General features: G+C 31.8%; 1 protein-coding gene across 1 annotated transcript; it reads right to left on the bottom strand.

Annotated features, from left to right (window-relative positions):
- Window positions 1-595: 595 nt before the first annotated feature.
- Window positions 596-19,797, bottom strand: LOC139515557 (glycosyltransferase 25 family member-like). The gene is made up of 8 exons (XM_071305133.1): window positions 19,754-19,797; window positions 9,691-9,746; window positions 7,911-8,017; window positions 6,563-6,637; window positions 5,863-5,920; window positions 5,275-5,402; window positions 4,103-4,312; window positions 596-782 (listed from the first exon to the last, which is right to left on the bottom strand). Exons 4-8 carry the CDS (start codon window positions 6,631-6,633, stop codon window positions 596-598), a joined length of 654 nt encoding a protein of 217 aa, XP_071161234.1. The 5' UTR covers window positions 6,634-6,637; window positions 7,911-8,017; window positions 9,691-9,746; window positions 19,754-19,797.
- Window positions 19,798-24,539: the final 4,742 nt, after the last annotated feature.

The following is a 24,539-nucleotide window of genomic DNA, read 5'->3' as shown; positions in this document are numbered from 1 at the left end:
AAATTTTCTGTTTACAAAACTTTGAGTTTTTCGAAAAACTAAGGATTTTCTTACCCCAGGAGTAGATTACCTTAGCCGTATTTGGCACAACTTTTTGGAATTTTGGATCCTCAATGCTCTTCAACTTTGTTTTTATTTGGCTTTTTAACTATTTCGATCTGAGCGTCACTGATGAGTCTTATGTAGACGAAACGCGCGTTTGGCGTATAAAATTATAATCCTGGTACTTTTGATAACTTTTTACACCACTGGGTCGATGCCACTGCTGGTGGACGTTTCGTCCCCGAGGGTATCACCAGCCCAGTAGTCAGCACTTCGGTGTTGACATGAATATTAATTATATGGTCATTTTTATAAATTTTCTGTTTACAAAACTTTGAGTTTTTCGAAAAACTAAGGATTTTCTTACCCCAGGAGTAGATTACCTTAGCCGTATTTGGCACAACTTTTTGGAATTTTGGATCCTCAATGCTCTTCAACTTTGTTTTTATTTGGCTTTTTAACTATTTCGATCTGAGCGTCACTGATGAGTCTTATGTAGACGAAACGCGCGTTTGGCGTATAAAATTATAATCCTGGTACTTTTGATAACTTTTTAAGCATCATCAGTGTCAGTGTATTGACCAGGGTGGCCATCTTGTTCATCTTGCTGGACGATGTAAGCATCATCAGTATCAGTGTAGTGACCAGGGTGACCACCATACCAAGCTGGTTCTACTAACAATGGATTTGTTGATAAGGCAATCAGATTTCTTGGAAAGAAATGTTTGTTCCAGGACTGGCTGCAATTATACAATAGATTTACTGTTGTCACCTAGCACTGAAGATATTTAACTAAATCATCCAATAGTATAGGCGTGTATTAAGAAAGTTCTGTCAGTTTGATTTTTAGTAAATGTGCTTTAAGAATGAATGTTTCTAGATATTATTAACTGCTTATAGTCTTAGATACTTGCGTTTTGGGTTATTTTGAAAAGCTTTATTTACTCCTTATTCAGTCCTTCAAGCATGATGTTCAACTGATTTTCACATCCTTGTTGTACTGTTACACTTATGTCTAAATTTAAGGGAGGATTGAGCGCTGATAAAGTTGTTTCATCTCGCCACATACTTTATGTGCATGTCCTAAGTACATGGTTGTCCTTTTTTATTGTCTATCAAGGTTTTCTTTTTGCTTTTTAGTTGGTTTGTTTTTTGTTTGGTTTTTTTTTTTATTATTATTATTGTTTTAACTCATAAGTTTTCTCTTGTGAATTGCTTCATATTTTGTCATGCTGTGACTTTTTTGTAGTTTCCGATGCGGTATTGGTTTTAATCATTGTTGAAGGACGTACGGTGACCTATATTGTAGTTGTTTACATCATCATCACTAAATGTCTTTAGGTGAGAAAAAAGATATTTGCAATCTATAAGCATTTATTTATTTTTATAGTGTAGTACTAGTAATTTCCAATTGAGCGTAAATATGGCAGATCGTATATCAAATAATCAGTAATCAAAGTTTTTTTTTTAATACGTTTCAAATAAAAAAAAATATATTTGAGGCATATCATTTTGGCGCTAGTTTTATGTTACTAAAAGATTTTGGCTAAATATAAAGGTAGGAACGCAGATTGTTCAAATTTTCAAACATTGTTCTGTAACATTTAGTAAACAATAGTATCGTCACCCATTTGTTTCTAACTTACTGTAACATTTAGTAAACAATAGTATCGTCACCCATTTGTTTCTAACTTACTGTAACATTTAGTAAACAATAGTATCGTCACCCATTTGTTTCTAACTTACTGTAACATTTAGTAAACAATAGTATCGTCACCCATTTCGGTTTCTAACTTACTGTAACATTTAGTAAACAATAGTATCGTCACCCATTTGTTTCTAACTTACTGTAACATTTAGTAAACAATAGTATCGTCACCCATTTGTTTCTAACTTACTGTAACATTTAGTAAACAATAGTATCGTCACCCATTTGTTTCTAACTTACTGTAACATTTAGTAAACAATAGTATCGTCACCCATTTGTTTCTAACTTACTGTAACATTTAGTAAACAATAGTATCGTCACCCATTTGTTTCTAACTTACTGTAACATTTAGTAAACAATAGTATCGTCACCCATTTGTTTCTAACTTACTGTAACATTTAGTAAACAATAGTATCGTCACCCATTTGTTTCTAACTTACTGTAACATTTAGTAAACAATAGTATCGTCACCCATTTGTTTCTAACTTACTGTAACATTTAGTAAACAATAGTATCGTCACCCATTTCGGTTTCTAACTTACTGTAACATTTAGTAAACAATAGTATCGTCACCCATTTGTTTCTAACTTACTGTAACATTTAGTAAACAATAGTATCGTCACCCATTTCGGTTTCTAACTTACTGAAACATTTAGTAAACAATAGTATCGTCACCCATTTCGGTTTCTAACTTACTGTAACATTTAGTAAACAATAGTATCGTCACCCATTTGTTTCTAACTTACTGTAACATTTAGTAAACAATAGTATCGTCACCCATTTGTTTCTAACTTACTGTAACATTTAGTAAACAATAGTATCGTCACCCATTTGTTTCTAACTTACTGTAACATTTAGTAAACAATAGTATCGTCACCCATTTGTTTCTAACTTACTGTAACATTTAGTAAACAATAGTATCGTCACCCATTTGTTTCTAACTTACTGTAACATTTATTAAACAATAGTATCGTCACCCATTTGTTTCTAACTTACTGTAACATTTAGTAAACAATAGTATCGTCACCCATTTCGGTTTCTAACTTACTGTAACATTTAGTAAACAATAGTATCGTCACCCATTTGTTTCTAACTTACTGTAACATTTAGTAAACAATAGTATCGTCACCCATTTCGGTTTCTAACTTACTGAAACATTTAGTAAACAATAGTATCGTCACCCATTTCGGTTTCTAACTTACTGTAACATTTAGTAAACAATAGTATCGTCACCCATTTGTTTCTAACTTACTGTAACATTTAGTAAACAATAGTATCGTCACCCATTTGTTTCTAACTTACTGTAACATTTAGTAAACAATAGTATCGTCACCCATTTCGGTTTCTAACTTACTGTAACATTTAGTAAACAATAGTATCGTCACCCATTTGTTTCTAACTTACTGTAACATTTATTAAACAATAGTATCGTCACCCATTTGTTTCTAACTTACTGTAACATTTAGTAAACAATAGTATCGTCACCCATTTCGGTTTCTAACTTACTGTAACATTTAGTAAACAATAGTATCGTCACCCATTTGTTTCTAACTTACTGTAACATTTAGTAAACAATAGTATCGTCACCCATTTGTTTCTAACTTACTGTAACATTTAGTAAACAATAGTATCGTCACCCATTTGTTTCTAACTTACTGTAACATTTAGTAAACAATAGTATCGTCACCCATTTGTTTCTAACTTACTGTAACATTTAGTAAACAATAGTATCGTCACCCATTTGTTTCTAACTTACTGTAACATTTAGTAAACAATAGTATCGTCACCCATTTGTTTCTAACTTACTGTAACATTTATTAAACAATAGTATCGTCACCCATTTGTTTCTAACTTACTGTAACATTAAGTAAACAATAGTATCGTCACCCATTTGTTTCTAAATTACTGAATTCTAATGTGTTATTTTGAATTTTTACACTCATATTGTAGTGAACCCTTTCTTTTCACAATGTGTTAGAACTATTTTACCTTAATTCATACATTTACTATGTGACATACTCTATCAAAATATTTACCAGAACAACAAGTTTTAACTTCATTTTTACAATCCATGAACCAATTCTATATTTATGTATATTATACCAGGCGTGGGTCCAGTCATTTTGCAAATGGAGGCTCAAACCACGGAACACCATGAAACGTTCACATATTTAAAATATAAAATCGAGTAAAAAAGGAAGTTCCCAATCTTCGACTCCCTTCTGTATCCAACCCATGCATACTCTAATGATCGGTAGTATATAAATATTTCAGGGAATTTCGATTATTTGTTTGCATCACATAAAATTTCTTTTTTTTAACCAAATTTATTTTAACCCTAGGCTTACTTACTCTCCTTCTGGATTCTTATCAAACATAGTGGGTAAAAATTCGTCTAAAGTAATCATTTTTGTCAGTGGTTTCTGGTGAAGTAATTTCTTGACACCTTTATTAGTAATTGCATAAGCTACTGTCCAGTATGAGTAGTTAGGCCACACAAGATAATAACTGTCATTTACTGGACGTTCGTCTTCAGATTTGATTATTTTACGCCCCAGATATCTGTAAGTAAATAACATTGTTTATTTGATTTTAATAACTATTTTTGCCAATTATTCACAGCATCATTTTTGCTGCCAATAAGCGAAAAAAAAAGCTGCAGATCGTTTCTTTTCAATCAATAATCTCCTACTTGTACACGTTAGTGCATGTCTGAGGAAACAACAATCTCCTACTTGTACACGTTAGTGTCTGAGGAAATAAATATTTTGTCTTTGTCTTATCCTACAGTTTCCAAACTTTTTGCTATTGCCGTTTCAAACGAATTCCAAATCTTGCCTCTGGTGACCAACTTATTGTTATTTCTGTCAAGTGTAAATCAAGTTGGCATTATGTTTTTAGAGATTATATTTTTCAGAGATGATGTTTTTAGAGGATACACGTAATGTTCCTAGCAACAGACGAATAGATGAACAGGAGCAAAGTGACGAAATCTCAAATGACGAAATTGAGTCATGTGAGCAAAACATATACATTTTAGTAAGTTCATAGTGAGGAGTGAATAAACTTTATAGCAAGGTAGTTGCCATTTCGATATCAGATTCGATGGTACAATATCTAAGACCCACATTTGAAAGACAAGCATGCATACCTAGCATTTCTCTAGTCTGTGAATACGTTCCCAAGAGGATCTACATAGTATCTATCATACTGCTCAATAAACTATGTCATATGAGTCTAAAAGTATGACTTCCTGTCTGGTGGTGTATAGTGATACAATTTTATGTATTTTGTACGTTCGTGATAGTTTTGGTTTCCATGACGTCATTCAACTAGTTGACCAATCAAACAAAATGTCCATAAATCCGTAAATCAAATAAGCACAAGGAAAAGACAGGCGTTGAACATGTGAGGATTGAGATTTCCATATTTTAGAAATAATATTAAAGCGATAAACCTGTTCTGATATAAAAGAACATAAATGTTATTCAAACATTCAAATGAGTTATCAATATAAAACTTACAATAAATCCCAGTTTGGAATAAACTCTTGCACATCAGCAAATATTCTCCCCCATTTTCGTCTGAACATTGGTGTAAATTTTGCATCATCTTCTAGTATTAGTGCCCTTTTATATCCGTTCTTTTCAATCTAAAACATGAAAATAAAACACGATTGCGTTTGTTTATGCATTTATTTTACAATAAATATATAACTATGAAAAAAAGATGTGGTATGATTGCGAATGAGACAACTCTCCACCAGAGACCAAATGACGCAGAAGTAAGCATCTACATGTTATCTTACGGATTTCAACAATGAGTAAAACCCATACTGCATTTTTCAGTTTCACATTAATATTTTTATCAATTCTCGTGTGCACTAAACAACCGCCATCGTCAACTGGAAACATTCCATGACGATGGAGAAACTTAATTTACCCCATGTAGTTTGTAAATTTATATTTTAATTATTATGATTAATTATAAACTAAAGATTTACATCGAAAATGCATCATACATGCCACTTATATTACCGCCATTCTACATACGTTTCTTTTCGCTTTCGCATAAAATTAAAAGAGTAAACAAATTGAAATAAGAAAACTTACATCTTTCCAAATCTTATAATGGCTCAGGAAACACCCAACTTCACCAAATGTCATCGGTCTGAAGATAAATAGGAAATAAAAAAAAACCTAAAAAATCTATTTGATAAATCATTTAATATGAAGGCCGTACCTTAACCCATAATGGTTTACTTTTATAAATTGTTACTTGGATGAAGAGTTGTCTCATTGGCACTCATACCACATCTTCCTTTACCTAAATGACAGGAGTTCATTCCCAACACATTCGAACAATGACCTGACATGTGTGCAGAAACACCAAATACTAGGGGTCCAGTCCTGAAACATTCGAATAATGACTTGATACATATAAAGTTTGTTCTTATGTTGTGCTGTTACATTACTGTCCCATGTTAGGGGGATTGAGTGCGCACACACATGATTAACCCTGTCACATTCTTTATACGCCTTGTCCCAAGTCAGGAATCTAGTTAGTAGTTATCTTTGATTCATGACTATCATCTTTGATTTTCCTAAATTCTTTTTCTTTAATATCGGCCGTATCATGTCGGGGCCTTTTATAGCCGACTATATGGTATGGATTTTATTCATTGTTGAAGGCCGTACGCTTGCCTGTTATTGCTTGCACTCACTTCTTTTGAACTTTGGTGGATATTTGTCTCATTGGTAATCATACCAAATCTTCTTATTGTTATAGTATTAGCATGAGAACACACACTACCTTTGTAAATAAGGATCCAGATATCCAGGAAGCAATGTCACCCCGGCATGATCTAGATAGTCTTTTGTCATGTTCCTATAGGAAAACAGCATAAAACATAGTTTGGATAAAAATATCATGTAAAGATATTTAAAAAAAAACGAACTTAAAATAAATCTTTTCTATTTCTATAGTCAAACAAATCTTAAACCGTACCCTTTTCTGTTCCTAGAACTAAACCAAACTTATACATAAATCTTTTCTATTTCTTAAGTCAAACAAGTCTTCAACCTCACCCTTTTCTGTTCCTAGAACTAAACCAAACGTATACATAAATTTCTACTTCTAGAGTCAAACCAAACTTAAACCTTACTTTTTCTGTTCCTAGAGCTAAACCAAACTTAAACATCAATCTTTTCTATTTCTAGAGTCAAACAAATCTTAAACCTTACTTTTTCTGTTCCTAGAACTAAACCAAACGTATACATAAATTTCTACTTCTAGAGTCAAATCAAACTTAAACCTTACCTTTTTATGTTGCTATTAGAACCAAACCAAACTTAAACATAAATCTCTACTTCTAGAGCCAAACCAAATTTAAACCTTACCTTTTTTTATTTCTAAAGCAAAACCAAACTTTAACCCAACTGTTTTTATGCCCCATTTATGGGCATTATTTTTCTGGTCTGTGTGTGCGTCCGTCCGTTCGTTCGTCCGTTCGTCCGTCTTCAGGTTAAAGTTTTTGGTCGAGGTAGATTTTAATGAAGTTGAAGTCCAATCAACTTGAAACTTAGTACATATGTTCCCTATGATATGATCTTTCTAATGTTAATGCCAAATTAGAGATTTTCTCCCATTTTCACGGTCCACTGAACATAGAAAATGATAGTGCGGATGGGGCATCCGTGTACTTGGGACACATTCTTGTTTTATTCCTAGCAACAAAACCAAGCTTAACAATCCTTTCTATTGCTTAAGCAAACCAAAAATTAAAAAAAAACTAAGCCGTTTCTATTTTTAGAGCCAAACCAAACTTAAACCCAGCACTTTTTCTGTTTCTAGAGCCAAACCCAACTTGAACCCAACCCTTTTCTATTCATAGAGCCAAATCAAACTTAAACTATCCTTTCTATTTCACTAATTGAACTCTTACTAAAATTGATAAAACATAATTGATAATAGCCAATATAACAAGAAAACGCCATTTTTATAGTCAGTCAATATGTCTTATAACGAAGATCAAACATGTTACATCCTAAAGCAAGTTCAGGAATACCAATAGCGTAAATGTTAGGTATTTTATCTGAAATGTGTGGCTTTTAATGCCTTTTTAGTCATGTTTACCAACTTATATATCTGAAATACTCACTGTCCATCAACAGCTTCCCAGAATGTAACATTTAATTTTAATTTATTGAAAATAGTAACCAAACGTTCTCTTCGTTCGGGCCTCCTCTTAAGGTTCACCACATAGATCTAAAACAAAAATATCTAAATCTGAATTGGAAACAATTTTATTCTATCTATTGATTGTTTTTTGCATAGGCCAATATTTCATACATGTTGAGGACGAGTTATTCTGTTTTATTGTATGTTTAACACTGCTTGGGTTACCATGTTTTATTGTATGTGTAACACTGTTTGGGTTACCATGGAGTTGATGCGATTGATACAACTGTACATTAAACCAGTCAATATTTGTCTATTAAATAATTGATTCAAGTTAACGTTGGTATCTTCAACAAAAGTTGGTTGACTCTAGATACCAATTAACATATTAAAATGATAAAAATCATTTAAGATATCAAGCTCATCATTTACATGTAGTTCGTCAAAACCGCAAGAGTCATAAGTGTGTGGGTACTTACAATATATGTAGCTACCCATAAATGTATGATGTTGTCTAACAACAATTGTTTTTATTGCAGATCTAAACCATGGCTTTTATTTTTTGACAGATGATACAGGTACTGTTATATATTTAATCTAATTGGACATTTAAGAAGAGATATATTTTAGATATGGTTCATATCGTGTTAGTTTGAATTTCTCATGCCATTTTCTAACATTTAAAGCCAAGATAACATGACATGTTTTTGTTACTTAAAAGTGTTTGCAACAAGTTTTCATGAGGTGTTGGTATGCCGTAAATACAACACGGATTTCCTTAAGAATGAATTAAACATTCAACTATATTCAAGGTCGTACTCCTCTAAGATAGTCAAATAGTCAATAATCATGTGAGACAAGGCTCCGTGTTGTAGACCGTTCTGTGTGAGACAAGGTTCCGTGTTGTAGAATGTACTGTGATGAGATGATTAAAGTTGTTAAATCTCCCCTCAATAGCATTTTAATACGTTTCGGCAATAAATATACAAAAGAAGATGTGATATGATTGTCAATCAGACAACTCTTCATAAGAGACCAAAATGATAAATAAATTAACAGCTACAGGTCACCGTACGATCTTCAACACAAGCCTACAACGCTTAGTCAGATATAAAAGGCCCCGAAATCGCAAATGTAAAAAAATTCCAACGAGAAAACTAACGGCCAAATTATTGTACAAAAAAGGAACAAAAAAACAAATATGTAACACAGCAACAAATTACAGGCTCCTGACTCAGGCCTGACACATACATACAGAATGTGGTGGGGTTAAACATGTTAGCGGGATCCCAACACTCCCTTTTACCTGGGACAGTAGTATAACAGTATAATAAAGTCTATCGGTTGGTTGTATGTATTCCTATGGGCACAAATTGTATCCCTTTAATAGATGACTTATTTCTGTATTATTTTGAATCACATTTTCTTGCCAAACTCAGTAGAGTCGTCTAAATGACTTTTAATTGATAAACTCAGCAACACTAAAGTTATCTTGATGACATTTTTTATCGTTGAATAATCGAGACTTCTCTTAATATTCTGCTAAATTTCACGCAATATTTTTACTTTAAATCAATCAGATATCAATCGCAATTAATGTCTATCTTGATATAGACGTTGTAGTTAAACACGAGAAACGCCATTAAAAAAGGTATATCAATTCGTTTGTTATTCCGGTGTCTGTAGTGACGTTTTGGATTTGATTGAGCATAATCTATGTATTACTGGTATATCGTTAAGTTAGGGACATCGTTACGAACCTCATCGAATCCTATTTTATCGGGATGAAAAACCTCTATAGATTCTGATTGATGATCTGCAATATTAAATAGGTATATTTAATAAGCTGTAATTAATAATAATAATAAAAAAAAAAACAATATGGTATAAAATTTGTTTTAAATTTATTATTTTTCTAGAAATAGTGATGACAAATCCCGATATTATGTGGAACATATATAACATTGACTACCAAAACAATAAATATACAGTATACATGCGATATTTAAATAAAAGTAACTCAAACAATTGATATTGATATACATGAGAGAGATGACTGTTGATCTAGCACCAATATTTTTTTTATCAACTGTGACATTTTAAAAAGATAAGACTTGAATATTGACAAAATGGGAATACAAAACTAGTCACAGAATAGTAAATCAAAAGGCATTATATATAACTCATCGATTATATTGTGATATGGCAGATTGTTATCACCTAGAAGACATTGTCAACTGAGGCGAAGCAAAGTTTAAAATTTAATGCCTTTAAAGAAATGGTTTGTTCTAATTTAGATACATGCAAAGAAAAAATGGATTCAATAATTAAACTGTGGAGGATCAGAAACCTTTCCTTGATCGATAAAATTGTAATTCTTAAATCACTTGCAAGCTTAATTATGTCATTTCATCTACACATGTACCAAAATCTTATGCAATTAAAATACAACGTGATAGTGCTCCGAAAGTTAAATCGGAAGTTATTCGAAAGTCGCCTAGCGAGGGGGTCTGTAAGCCTCAAATTTTGAAGCACAGCTGTTATCCTTTCGTATTATGTGGGTAAAAAGATTTCTGTCAGAACATGACTCCAAATGAAAACATGTTTCCAAAGCATTTTTTTTCCCTTTTTGACTTAGAGGATTTGTTTATGAACAGATGTGAATTTGAAATTTGAAATTTAAGAACATCTTTTTTTTTATATAGAAGTGTTATCTGCTTGGAAACGTTTCAAGGGTACTTTCATCCCGTTAAATGCATTTTATGTTAGAAAAGAATTTATTTGGTTCAATCCGATTATCAAAATTGATAGAACGAGTATTTTTTACAGATCTTGGTACATGAAAGGCATAAGTTTCATCAATGATATTGTAGATGATAAAGGCGAATTTCTGTCTCGTAACAAAAAATATAAACTGAGTGTTTCTTTTGTAGACATTATATCTATTAATCTAGCTATACCACGTGACTGGAAATATTTGTTATTACAACAACACATGTCACCTAACAGCAACTCATTTGGATTCGTTTTTGAGCATGAGAATAAAAAAAATGCCTATCAGTAAATTATTTGCTAAAGATGTATATTCACTTTTTATCGATCGGGGAAGTGTTTCTCCTATTTCACAACAAAGGTGGGAAGAAAGTTTTAATATAGAAATTAGTGACAAAAAATGGAAAAATATTTATTCACTAGCTTTTAAATGTACTATAGAAAGCAAACTACAAGCTTTCCAATATAAATTGTTACACAGAATAGTCTCACATAATTATCTTCTTAAAAATTTAAACTTTCCTCAACTAATGAATGTGCCAGTTGTAAAGAAATAGAAACTATAGAGCATAAATGTTTTGAATGTATAAAATTAAAAACAATTTTGGAGAGAATTTTCTAATTGGTGTTATTTAGTATTGAAGTAAAGATATTTTTGAATAAAGACAGTGTTATTTTTGGTGTATTGAATTCTGAAAACGTAGTTTTACATTATTGTATTCTACAAGCAAAGTATTATATTAATTATGTAAAGAGCACACAAATAGACAGACTGTTAATATCTATGCAAGCTTTTCTTAATTTTTGAAAAGACGTCTGGAGATATTAGAATATTTACATCTTTCTAAAGACAAACACGAGTCATTTGTCAACAGATGGGGGAGGGGGGGGGGAGGTTATGGAAGTTATTTAATTAAATTTATTTTTAATATGATTATATTATAATGTATTCCAAATAGATATAGGAAGATGTGGTGTGAGTGCCAATGAGACAACTCTCCGTCCAAATAACAATTTTAAAAAAAGTAAACCATTATAGGTCAATGTACGGCCTTCAACACAGAGCCTTGGCTCACACCGAACACCAAGCTATAAAGGGCCCCAAAATTACTAGACTAGTGTAAAACCATTCAAACGGGAAAACCAACGGTCTTATCTATATAAAAAAAAACCGAGAAACGAGAAACACGTATAAATTACATAAACAAACGACAACTACTGTACATCAGATTCCTGACTTAGGACAGGTGCAAACATTTGCAGCGGGATTAAACGTTTTAATGGATCCAAACCTTCTCCCTTTTTAGCTCACCTGGCCCAAAGGGCCAAGTGAGCTTTTCTCATCACTTTGCGTCCGGCGTCCGGCGTCCGGCGTCCGGCGTCCGGCGTCTGGCGTCCGTCGTCGTCCGGCGTTAGCTTTTACAAAAATCTTCTCCTCTGAAACTACTGGGCCAAATCAAACCAAACTTGGCCACAATCATCTTTGGGGTATCTAGTTTAAAAAATGTGTGGCGTGACCTGGTCAACCAACTAAGATGGACGCCACAGCTAAAAATAGAACATAGGGGTAAAATGCAGTTTTTGGCTTATAACTCAAAAACCAAAGCATTTTGAGGAAATCTGACATTGGATAAAAATGTTTATCAGGTCAAGATCTATCTGCCCTGAAATTTTTAGTTGAATCAGTCAACCCGTTGTTGGGTTGCTGCCCCTGAATTGGTAATTTTGATGAAATTTTGCTGTTTTTGGTTATTATCTTGAATATTATTATAGATAGAGATAAACTGTAAACATCAATAATGTTCAGCAAAGTTAGATTTACAAATAAGTCAACTTGACCGAAATGGTCAGTTGACCCCTTTAGGAGTTATTGCCCTTTATAGTCAATTTTTAACCATTTTTCATAAATCTAAGTAATCTTTTACAAAATCTCCACTGACACTACTAGGCCACAATCATCTTTGGGGTATCTAGTTTGAAAAATGTGTCCGATGACCTGGCCATTCAACCAAGATGGCCGCCACGGCTAAAAATAGAACATAGGGGTAAAATGCAGTTTTTGGCTTATAACTATGCAACCAAAGCATTTAGAGCAAATCTGACATGAAGTTAAATTGTTAATCAAGTCAATATTTATCTGCCCTGAATTTTTTAGATAAATTGGACAACTGGTTGTTGGGTTGCTGCCCTCCAATTGGTAATTTTTAAAGAAATTTTGCCGTTTTTGGTTATCTTGAATACTATTATAGATAGCAATAAACTGTAAACAGCAATAATGTTCAGCAAAGTAAGATCTACAAATAAGTCAACATGACCTAAATGGTCAATTGACCCCTTAAGGAGTTATTGCCCTTTATAGTCAATTTTTAACAATTTTCATTAATTTGGTAAATTTATGTAAATTTTTACCAAATATAGTTCTCTGTTACTAATGGGCAAAGTTCGTAAGAAGCAAAATCGTTCAGTAAAGTAAGAACTTCAAACACATCACCATCACCAAAATACAATTTTGTCATGAATCCATTTGTGTCCTTTGTTTGATATGCACATAGACCAAGGTGAGCGACACAGGCTCTTTAGAGCCTCTAGTTCTGAAACAATAGCATAACATCACAACATAGTAAAACACACGATAATTCTTAAGACGTATCATATATTGAGTATTCACATCACTAACTTGTAATTTTTTACTATGTCTTATTTGCATAATATCAATTGGATAACAATGCCATGCATGTCATGTCATACACTTATGTCTTGTAAAAATGTATGTATGCACTATAGTTTGAACACCAAAAAGATCAATAAAAAATATTAAAAAAAATAATACATTATAATGTATCTAAGACTTAAGACGGCGTGCATAAAGCTGAGTCCACAAACGTAACGTCTTCAAATTACTAAAATCATTTACGACGTCGGCATTTCCCCCCAGAAAACGAAAGCGTAACACAAACACTGGACACTTAGTTTATAACATAATTTTTAACATAAACGTTCAACATATTCCTTTTTTTGTACAACAAAGCACAGCAAATGCACATTCTGGAAATCTAAAAAAAAAATATATGCTAAGAGCATTGTAATGGAAATAATAAGCGACTATGCCGTGGACCCTATTCAGAAAATAGCGTTAAAACGTCATTTCTTTACACTGTAACATATTATCGGACCACAGATGAATTATCACGTTGTGATTGGTTAAATGCCGTCACGTGGTGACCCCCTATGAGACCGTATGGGGTTAGTAAGTTTCATATGGGGTTCATGACGAGTTAATGGCGACGTCATCTATTAATGTTGTTGTGTTTCATTGTTTATTTTTCAACAAAACGCCGCAGAAAAAGTCCAGCGTCCGATAAATTCGTTATACGGTTAACTACTGACCCCCTACGGATCCATAGAGGGTGAATAAAATTCATAAGAGACTCGGCCTCCGGCCTCACCCCCTATGGATTTTACTAACCCTCTATGGATCCGTATGGGGTCAGTAGCGAACCATATAACTTATAATAGCTGGACATTTAAAAAATTCAGGTGTTCAGCCTGGATTATCGAATCATTTATAATTTGCAGATTTTTTTAAACCCCTTAAAATGCACATTTTGAATATTAAGTCTATTTTGAAATAAGAAATTAAAATAGCAAGTACAATTTTTTTTTTAACGATTCATCCATTTTCTGATATTAATCCTTCCAAATTGCTACGTCTTATACATAACGAACTACATTCAAAACGCATCAACCATGGCCGTTTTTTATTGTTTTTGGTGAAATTCGTATGACGCCATAGTCCGAATCCGAAAAATTCTATTGTACGAAAATGCAGGACAATAAGTTTCATTTGTACTAATTTCAGATAAAAAAAAAATATTTTATGCTTATTTAATGTTACAAGTTTCATACATTTTTGCCGTTTTCTCCATGTTCGTTTCATACTTTATAGGTTTAATTTTGATAACCTTTTTAATTATGTGGATTTTAATGGCTAGCTTTAATCATTTTATCATAAAAAAAAACTTCCCATTTAAAACATATGTTTACCACGGTTCTATAAAGCTACTTTTAAAAGCGCATTTAATAGTTGCCGTCAACTTTGTGCACGCCGTCTTAACAGTTCATTACCATAATTTCTTTTTTGTTTACGTCAAGTACAATGGTGTTAGACAGATTTTCCTTGATTCTATTTACTCAATTGTTGATAATGTTGACATAAATATTGATTTATTACTTTTTGGTAACATATTATGTTCATATGATATGAATGTTGCTATTTTTAAATCTGTTCAGAAATATATCAGTGACACTCAACGTTTTGTTTGAAATTTTCTTAATTTTTGTTTGTTTGTTTGTTTTTTTGTTTGTTTTTATTTATTTATTAATTTTTTTTCCAATTCTTTCTTTTTTCCATTTAACAATAATTTAGTTGTTCCACTAAGTAAGATCAAGTGAGCTTAGTGTCTCTTCCAAACCTTATACATATATTTCTAATGACTTATAAAAGATATTTACATGTTTCAAGTTACTTGAATACATAATGATTGATTGCCTTTATTTGTATACATTCTTAAATCTACTTCACATTTGTTAACACTGTAAATATATGTTTGCATGTGTGTGTTCATTAGTGGCATGCGTTTTCCACTATATATGAATTTGAATACAGTTGTTAATATTCTATTTACACTTTGTACATGTAATATGGAGAGAGCTTTTATAGGCTGTGCATGTTGCTCAAGCCTTTTCATATCTTTATGAATACAATATGTTTAAAATTAAACAGTTCAAACCAACTAAATGTAACAACACTACAAAGAACAGTAAAATTAACATCATCAAAGCAAAATCCTCCTTTTTTTGTCTTTTTTTTTTGTGTGTTTTGGTATGAAGAATCCCTTTGGAATTTCAAATATGAATATAAAATAATATAATGTCCACTTGTAACAATGAAGTTTGTTTGAGTATATAAATTGTCTATATATTTTCATATTTCAATAAGTGCAGTTTTTATAAGTCCTATAACAAAAGCATTAAATCGACTACCATATATACAAATAACCACATCAGTATTTTTGGAAAGTCTTTTCGATGGGAAAATAACTTAAACAATTCTATTATGTATCGTATACAGAGTAGATACAAACTGGTTATCCAATAGTATACACCTATTGACTGGGTGTGAGGGTAATAGCAAGTTTGTTGTCCCTGAGGTACCAACTATTGCTCGAGGCAAAGCCGAGAGCAAAAGTTGGTATGCGAAGGGACAACAAACTTGTTATTACCCGCACACCCAGTCATTAGGTGTTTTATTATACTGAACAACACATATATACCAAATAAATAATTTTCTAAAAGTGTATATATATATCATCTGAAAGAAAACAAAAATGTCACATAACTTTATATGCACATGATGAACTATACTTTTTTTTATAATTCGTTTTGTATTAATGATTATTATACTTCAAGAGTTTTTTTCCTATATAAAATAAATAAAATAGTTGTGCTATTTAATTCTAAAGACAATTTGCCAGTTAATAGTTTCAAAGACTATTGCCCCGGTTAATAGTTTCATAATCATCTTTCCCGTACACAAATTCACTTTTAATATACGGAGAGCGAACCCATATTATGAATAAGGTACTATATTTTAGATCTTTTAAAAAAATTCCATGAAGATTTTCTTTCTCTTTTATAATTGCTTCTTGTAAGTGAAATTACAATCAAAACAAACAGATTCCACCGTTTACAATATAAGAGTGAGTTTGACGTTGCAAAGCAGAGTAGTCAATGACATCATTATCGTCCAATGAAAAATAAGCATGAAAAGTACGGGAAAGATGATTATGAAACTATTAACCGGTGTAATAGTCTTTGAAACTATTGACTGGCAAATGGTTCTGTGGAATGAAATAGCACAACTATTTCATTACTTTTTATATATATAGAAAAAAACACACTGAAGTATAATAACAATGTCTAAGAAATCCTACTTAGATGTTGTATTTATACTTTATAACAATTCGGCGTTATTATTATCAGAGACATAATACAATTATATGTCTCTGGCATTACTTAGGAATCAGTGTATGTAAAGTGCGGATCCTAAAATATCATTTTCACTGTATATGCCAGAAATTTTTGATGTAGAATGATAAATAAACAGACGACTTTTTTTTTATTTTTGAAGAAAATGAAAAAAATTAGTTAAAAATATATGTTAAGAAACACATAATACTAATAAAACAAAGTAAGAGATGCGAACGGTTTTTTTCCGCGCCTAAATCCAAATAGCTGTGAAATATATACCAAAATAGGTGAATATTTAGGACATTTCACGAACAGATCGTGCAGGTGTTTTATAACTAACAGGTAAGATGTTGTTGCAGAAAAAATATTCATTTCAACACAATTATTAAAGTTGTATAACGTAGAATAGATTTTGTCATTCAGTTTCTTCATATTGAACTGAATGCCACTATGATGCTTTCTTTATGCGAGTCATGTTTACTGTCGAATAATGATACTATTCTTTCATTTTCACTGTAGAGCGATTCATTAGTATTGTATATGCGGCGCATTTTCACTGTATGATATATTTTTTTTTATCTATTACGGCGTATTTTTTAAGCATGTTAAGCAAGACTTTAGTTAGCGTGCTTGCTTTGTTTTTTTTTTGTACAATCATTATGATAACACCCAATTTAATTCAAATATAATAATTATATAAATACAGGTTAAACTATGCCGATACATATTGTTTAAAGATGTCAATCTTATTTACAAAGTTTGTATAAACAATTATACAAACTAAGCAATCAAGTCAACCAAAGTTTTGCTTTACATGCATTAGGAAATTAGCTGTAAAGCCTTAATTTAGCCGACTTGCTCAAACAATAGATAAAGTAAGAGACGGATTTGATAAAATTTAACTTACGGAGGAAAGTTTGGTTTTAAAACACTCTAAATAAATTCAACAGAAATAACATTTATTTCAAATGTAAATCCATTTTTAAAATTTCTTATGAATCGTATAGGGATCTTTATCCTTGTTTTTTTTTATCCATTTCCATATCCTTGGTTTTTTTTTATCCATTTCCATGACACTTCACCACTAATTACGTACATCTTGATAAAGATTGAATCGTTGGTTTTCCCGTTTAAAGGGTTTTACACTGGGGCCCTTTATAACTTGCTGTTCGGTGTGAGCCAAGACTCCATGTTGAAGACCGTATTTTGACGTATAAAGGTATACTTTTATAAATTGTGACTCGTTTTGAGAGTTGTCTCATTGTCACATATGACATCTTATCTATCTGTGGCTCAATCCGAAACGAGACGGGATAAAAAGTGATAAAAAACACACTTTTTTAATATATTTATAATGGGCTTAATATGAGTCAGAAAAGAGTAGAATAGTGGGTCGCGTTGGGGTATAAGCGTGACGCGGAATTGCCAGTTTTTTTTGTAAGCGTGACACGTGATAGTCAAATGATTGTGTTGTCGTGAAAACGAGAAATAAAGTATAGCGGGACACGGAAAATTAAAAAAAATGACAACTGCATAGTATAAGCGGGATACGGGAATCTGATAAAGCAGTAAGCGGGATCAGGGATCAGACCCCCCCCCCCCCCCCAAATGAGACCCCAGAATAAGATATTTTTTTTATCTTCATCCTATTGTTACAGTCATGCCTTCAATAACAAATGTATCCCATGCATGCATTTTTATAGACAAAAGGCTAATGGATATTTGGGGTTCTTTGACATGCTGAATCTAACCTTGTATCCAGTTTGGGGATTTTTACCAAGTTACCGAAATAGCCCACATAGAGGTCCAAAGGGTCTAAGATCATCAAACATGAATTGTAGCATGCATGTTATGTACAATTACCCAAATGTGCATTATTTGACCTCTGTGGTAGTATCCACTCGCGGATCTAGAAATTTTTATAAGTAGGGGTCCAATGACTACCTAAGAGGGGGCCCGCTCCAGTGATTCCATATAAAAGTAACCAAAAAGAGGGCAACCCCCTGTCCCCCTAAATCCTCCTCTGGTATCGAGCTGTTCATTATGGATATTTTTTTTTGTATCAAGGGTGCTCTACTTCACGTACCAATGCAAACAAAAAAGTTCGCCCACACCTTACATTTCATGTTTTAATGACTGTGGATAATTTATGTCATATACCGTTTCACCTTATACAGTTAAAATCATGCAAGCAACAATCGAGTCAAGAACATTTGTTCTACCAAAACTGTCTTTTTCAGAATATGGAAATTGAAGCAGTTGAGGGTACAACTGGGAAAAGTTAATCTTTTATAAGCTTTTCTGTCACCATTGCGTTTCAAGATGCATATTTCTCTGTTCGCAAGTGTATTTATTGCGTGGAAGATAACGTCCTCAAATGTACTCGTCTCTATTTTACACAGACTGCACTTAAACTCCGCAATATCAATCTTTGACTTAAAAAAAATACAGAAATATCTTTTAATTTTTTTTTTAAATCAAGGAAAAACGTAATTTGAAGAATACAATATGACATTTTGAGAAGCGTTTTTGTTACAAGTTTGAAAAGCTATATATTTGATAAAGAATGAATGAGGAGTTTGTATTTCAATTTGAAAATACATTTATCATAAAGTCTAAAGTCATCAACTAAGTTTTTTCATTTGTTTGAAGTGCATTTATCACATAATTCTACAATAAAAATTCCTCGCATCTTCGAAAATTCCACATCAGAAATGACTGCACTAACAGTGATAATTCATCGCATCTATAGTTAAAATGGATCGCTTTCAAAAATCGATATGCTATATTATGTTGCTTTTATAACACTTATTTGAACTGTAATGCTATGTTTGTACATACTAAAGACATATCACAATGAAATATGTAAAAACTTTCCTTCAAATCAATTAATTTGGTATTTTCAAAACGTAAACAAATACAGTTTTACCATGATCCTTTATTCTACAATAGACATACCCGCATATGACAGTGAAAATGAACTAGCTGGATTCGCACTTTATATACACTGGGAATACTCACATTTAGTATTCCCGTAACATCCATGGTCAACGTTCGTTCCAAATGCATCTGAAACTCAAACCCATTACAGATTCATTGTTTACTCATATATAAACTATATATGTTTAAAGTACTATGTATTTTTTCTCGTCTGCCCGAAAAGTCCATTTGAGCTTTTGCACTTAGAGTCCGTATTAAACTTTATCGGGGCAAAATGCTAAAAGTGTCTTGATTTGCTCACTAACTATTTCATCGGTTTTATCCTTAAATATACGCAACAGTAGGTTTCCGATGTTTAAGGGATTTATGGTCCTTAAATGAACAAGTTTTACTTATTTGCATTTTTATGTGTAGAACTCTAAAACATCTATAAAATCTACAATAGATAGCTATAAACTGTACATGACAACTGTGATCAGTAAACTGTACATGACAACTGTGATCAGTAAACTGTACATGACAACTGTGATCAGTAAACTGTACATGATAACTGTGATCAGTAAACTGTACATGCCAACTGTGATCAGTAAACTACATGACAACTGTGATCAGTAAACTGTACATGATAACTGTGATCAGTAAACTGTACATATCAGTAAACTGTACATGACAACTGTGATCAGTAAACTACATGACAACTGTACATGATAACTGTGATCAGTAAACTGAACATGACAACTGTGATCAGTAAACTGTACATGACATCTGTGATCAGTAAACTGTACATGACAACTGTGATCAGTAAAAAAAGTAACATCAACGAAAAGGTAATGCCAGACACCACGGAATGACTCCTAACGGAATTAGTTGGAGTTTTAGCCAATAATCTCGAAATGTATGTATGATAGATGGAAACTGTAAATAGCAACAATTTTCAGCCATGCAAGATCTACATATACTAGTATGCTTACTACCGAAACTATTGGACGGTTCCTTATATAAGTCTTTGACTCTAAATGACGATTTTGAAGATTTTAATTTGATATTTTGTCCAAAACAATAAACGATCAGAAGAAACTAAACAGCAAACATTATTAGCAAAACAGGATCAACCAAAAAAATACGGCATATTACGGAAGCGTATTAGCGGGCACACATTTTTTTCTTCTTCCTTTTATAACGCAAACATTTGTATAACGCAAACATTACTTTTATCTTATTTCTTATTTAAGATTCAACGGAAACAGTAGTTATTAATGGAGGAGGCTGTATATATTAAAATTTATCACCTTTGTAGTCATTGCAAAGTAAAATGCTTGAATAATTAGATCATTGACCAATAATGAGCAGAATAATACAAGAAGATGTGGTATGAGTGCCAATAAGAAAACTCTCCATCTAAGTCACTATTCGTAAAAGTAAACCATCATAGGCCGAAGATGGTCTTCAACACGGAGCATTGTCTCACACTGAACTACAAACTATAAAGGCCCCCAAAAACGATATCTATGTTGAAAATCGAGTAAATTGAGGTTATACCGAAGAAAAAAATCAACCCTGCTAATATAGCTATAACCGAATATAAATATACTTCCAAAGTAAGCTCTCGTTTGAGAACTGTGTAAAGTAGGTTAGATTCAAACAAGCTACCCTTTGGCAATAAATGTATAGAATGAAGATGTTTTATTAATAAAATTATGCTCTCTCTATTCAAATTGCTACCCAAGCATCTTAAAAATACTTCATTATATTGAAATGAAAATTCAATGACTTTCTATCAAAGAATCTTGATCATAATCTGAGATTTAAAAAAAAATGTGTCCTTATTTATAATTCATTTTAAAGCAGAAAGATCATTTTGTCTATTTGACTTGGAGGTTTCGCAATTGCATGACATTATTTTTGATCTTTCAATTTGAATATGACTATATACTAAATTATATCTATTTTCTTGTTAAATTATATACTTTTCTGATGCACAAATCAGTCTTAATTTATGTATAATTGCACTTCAAGTATTCCATTATTCCTATGCATATTTATTATAATGATTTGGCCTTGTATGTATGTTTCTTTTTTTATCTACTAGTAAATCACATCCGAAATGAATGACAGACGGACATATATACAAAACTTAATGAATAATTGAAATCAAGATATTTGCGTTACAACGCAAAAGGTTTGCGTTTTAACGCAAAGGTTTGCGTTAAACGCAAAGGTTTACGTTATATCGCAAATGTTTGAGTTATAACGCAAAGGTTTGCGTTGCAAAGAGGGGGGATGTGTGGCGCTAATATGCTTCCGTAGCATATGACCAATGCAACCTATAGTATGTTATTTGTGATATCACCCGCATAAGATTTTCCCATAATCATATTTTGTTTGTGATACCTCCCGCATCTTATTTGCCTATACTGGTATTTTTAATTCTTTATTTATTTAAAAAGAATTGCCAACAGCCAGAGGCTACGTGTGGGTCTCCTTTTTAAATTTAATTCTATAATGGTATGTTATTTGTGATATCACCCGCACCAGATTTGTCTATGATAGTATGTTATTTGTGATATCAAATTTGTGCATCCCCCTGTGATCGTGAGATGAAGAACAGCAATACAATAAGGTTTTAACCAGTGTGTTTAGGGGTGTGGTGTAATGAATTGGTACACAGTATCCCTTTTAACATTACAGCAATCAATAGATAAATAAAAAATACTATTAGTTGACGTCTGTTTTGTGTAATGCAAAAAGGTTTCACTTAAGAGTAGTTTGACCAGAACCTGTCAACTTGATTTTTTGACCCCTAAATTTGGGTCCGTATATTTATGTACTTACATCTAACCGATTGAATATACATGATCCCCATTAAACCAATAACAAAAGTAATCACATTTGTTTTTAACATCTTAACCACTTCTAGTTTACCACTGAACAAGATAGAAACAATATGTTACTGACATATCATTTCTATAGAAATAGATAGGATTATAATAACCATTATAGCAATATAAAATTTTCATAAAGAGGTTTTTAATCGTAAACCTATCTTGATTTAGAAAAGAATGGTTTAAAAATCAATGTCTATCTACTTTTGTATTAAATAAATTTCCATCTGCACCTTTAATAGCTCATCATCATTAGATCTTGAAGTGACAAGTTGCGTTAATCTAAAGTTTATTTCACAGTATAACAAACATTTTTTTTATAACCAGTATACAAGTATTAACTGTATTGATGTCCTTGCTATTCTGAAGTTTTTAACATGACCGCCGGTTGATTGATTGATAGAAATGTACGTATTTATTGTTACACTCATATCTGGTCTCTTCGTTGCACTCCTTCCTGTTTAACAAAAAACTTGTTGTGCATCATTTCATCAAGTATGAAGGTCTAGATGTTGCGTCCTTCATTTTTGTATTTTTTTCAATTTTTAGAGCATTTTTCTTTATCTTTGAAACTAGCGCTTATTCTGTAAATTCGCAGGAAAACGATTTAACTTTTGAATCTATCTGTAATTATGTGATTCTATGTAATTATTATTGTTTTGCCATGTTCGTTCATTTTCCATTGTTATTGTTTATACAAATACACCCCAATAGTTTCCATTGTTATTGTTTATACTAATACACCCCAATATTTTCCATTGTTATTGTTTATACTAATGCACCCCAATATTTTCTATTGTTATTGTTTATACTAATGCACCCCAATATTTTCCATTGTTATTGTCTATACTAATGAACCCAATATTTTCTATTGTTATTGTTTATACTAATGCACCCTAATATTTTCTATTGTTATTGTTTATACTAATGCACCCCAATATTTTCTATTGTTATTGTTTATACTAATGTACCCCAATATTTTCCATTGTTATTGTTTATACTAATGAACCCAATATTTTCCATTGTTATTGTTTATACTAATGCACCCCATTGTTTTCCATTGTTATTGTTTATACTAATGCACCCCAATATTTTCCATTGTTATTGTTTATACCAATGCACCCAATATTTTCCATTGTTATTGTTTATAATAATGCACCCCAATAGTTTCCATTGTTATTGTTTATACTAATCCACCCCATTGTTTTCCATTGTTATTGTTTATACTAATGCACCCCAATATTTTTCATTGTTATTGTTTATACTAATGAACCCAATATTTTCCATTGTTATTGTTTATACTAATGCACCCCATTGTTTTCCATTGTTATTGTTTATACTAATGCACCCAATATTTTCCATTGTTATTGTTTATACTAATGCACCCCAATATTTTTCATTGTTATTGTTTATACTAATGAACCCAATATTTTCCATTGTTATTGTTTATACTAATGCACCCCAATATTTTCCATTGTTATTGTTTATACTAATGAACCCAATATTTTCTATTGTTATTGTTTATACTAATGCACACCATTGTTTTCCATTGTTATTGTTTATACTAATGCACCCAATATTTTCCATTGTTATTGTCTATACTTATGCACCCCAATATTTTCCATTGTTATTGTTTATACTAATGCACCCCAATATTTTCCATTGTTATTGTTTATACTTATGCACCCCAATATTTTCCATTGTTATTGTTTATACTAATGCACCCAATATTTTCCATTGTTATTGTTTATACTAATGCACCCCAATATTTTCCATTGTTATTGTTTATACTAATGCACCCCAATATTTTCCATTGTTATTGTTTATACTAATGAACCCAATATTTTCCATTGTTATTGTTTATACTAATGCACCCCAATATTTTCCATTGTTATTGTTTATACTAATGCACCCCAATATTTTCCATTGTTATTGTTTATACTAATGCACCCAATATTTTCCATTGTTATTGTTTATACTTATGC

Source organism: Mytilus edulis, chromosome 3, assembly GCF_963676685.1.
Source record: "Mytilus edulis chromosome 3, xbMytEdul2.2, whole genome shotgun sequence".
Taxonomy (NCBI): Eukaryota; Metazoa; Mollusca; class Bivalvia; order Mytilida; family Mytilidae; genus Mytilus; species Mytilus edulis.
Note: the sequence above shows the minus strand (reverse complement) of the source record. Positions and strands in the feature narration are given on the sequence as shown.

What these genes read in the sequence shown, in the direction of transcription:
- LOC139515557 (XM_071305133.1), bottom strand. Translation starts at nt 6,633, where the DNA reads ATGACAAAAGACTATCTAGATCATGCCGGGGTGACATTGCTTCCTGGA. An exon ending in ATTATAAGATTTGGAAAGAT is followed by an intron (nt 5,403 to 5,862) that starts GTAAGTTTTCTT and finishes TTCATGTTTTAG; the next exon opens with ATTGAAAAGAACGGATATAA. An exon ending in GATAAGAATCCAGAAGGAGA is followed by an intron (nt 783 to 4,102) that starts GTAAGTAAGCCT and finishes GTATAATTGCAG; the next exon opens with CCAGTCCTGGAACAAACATT.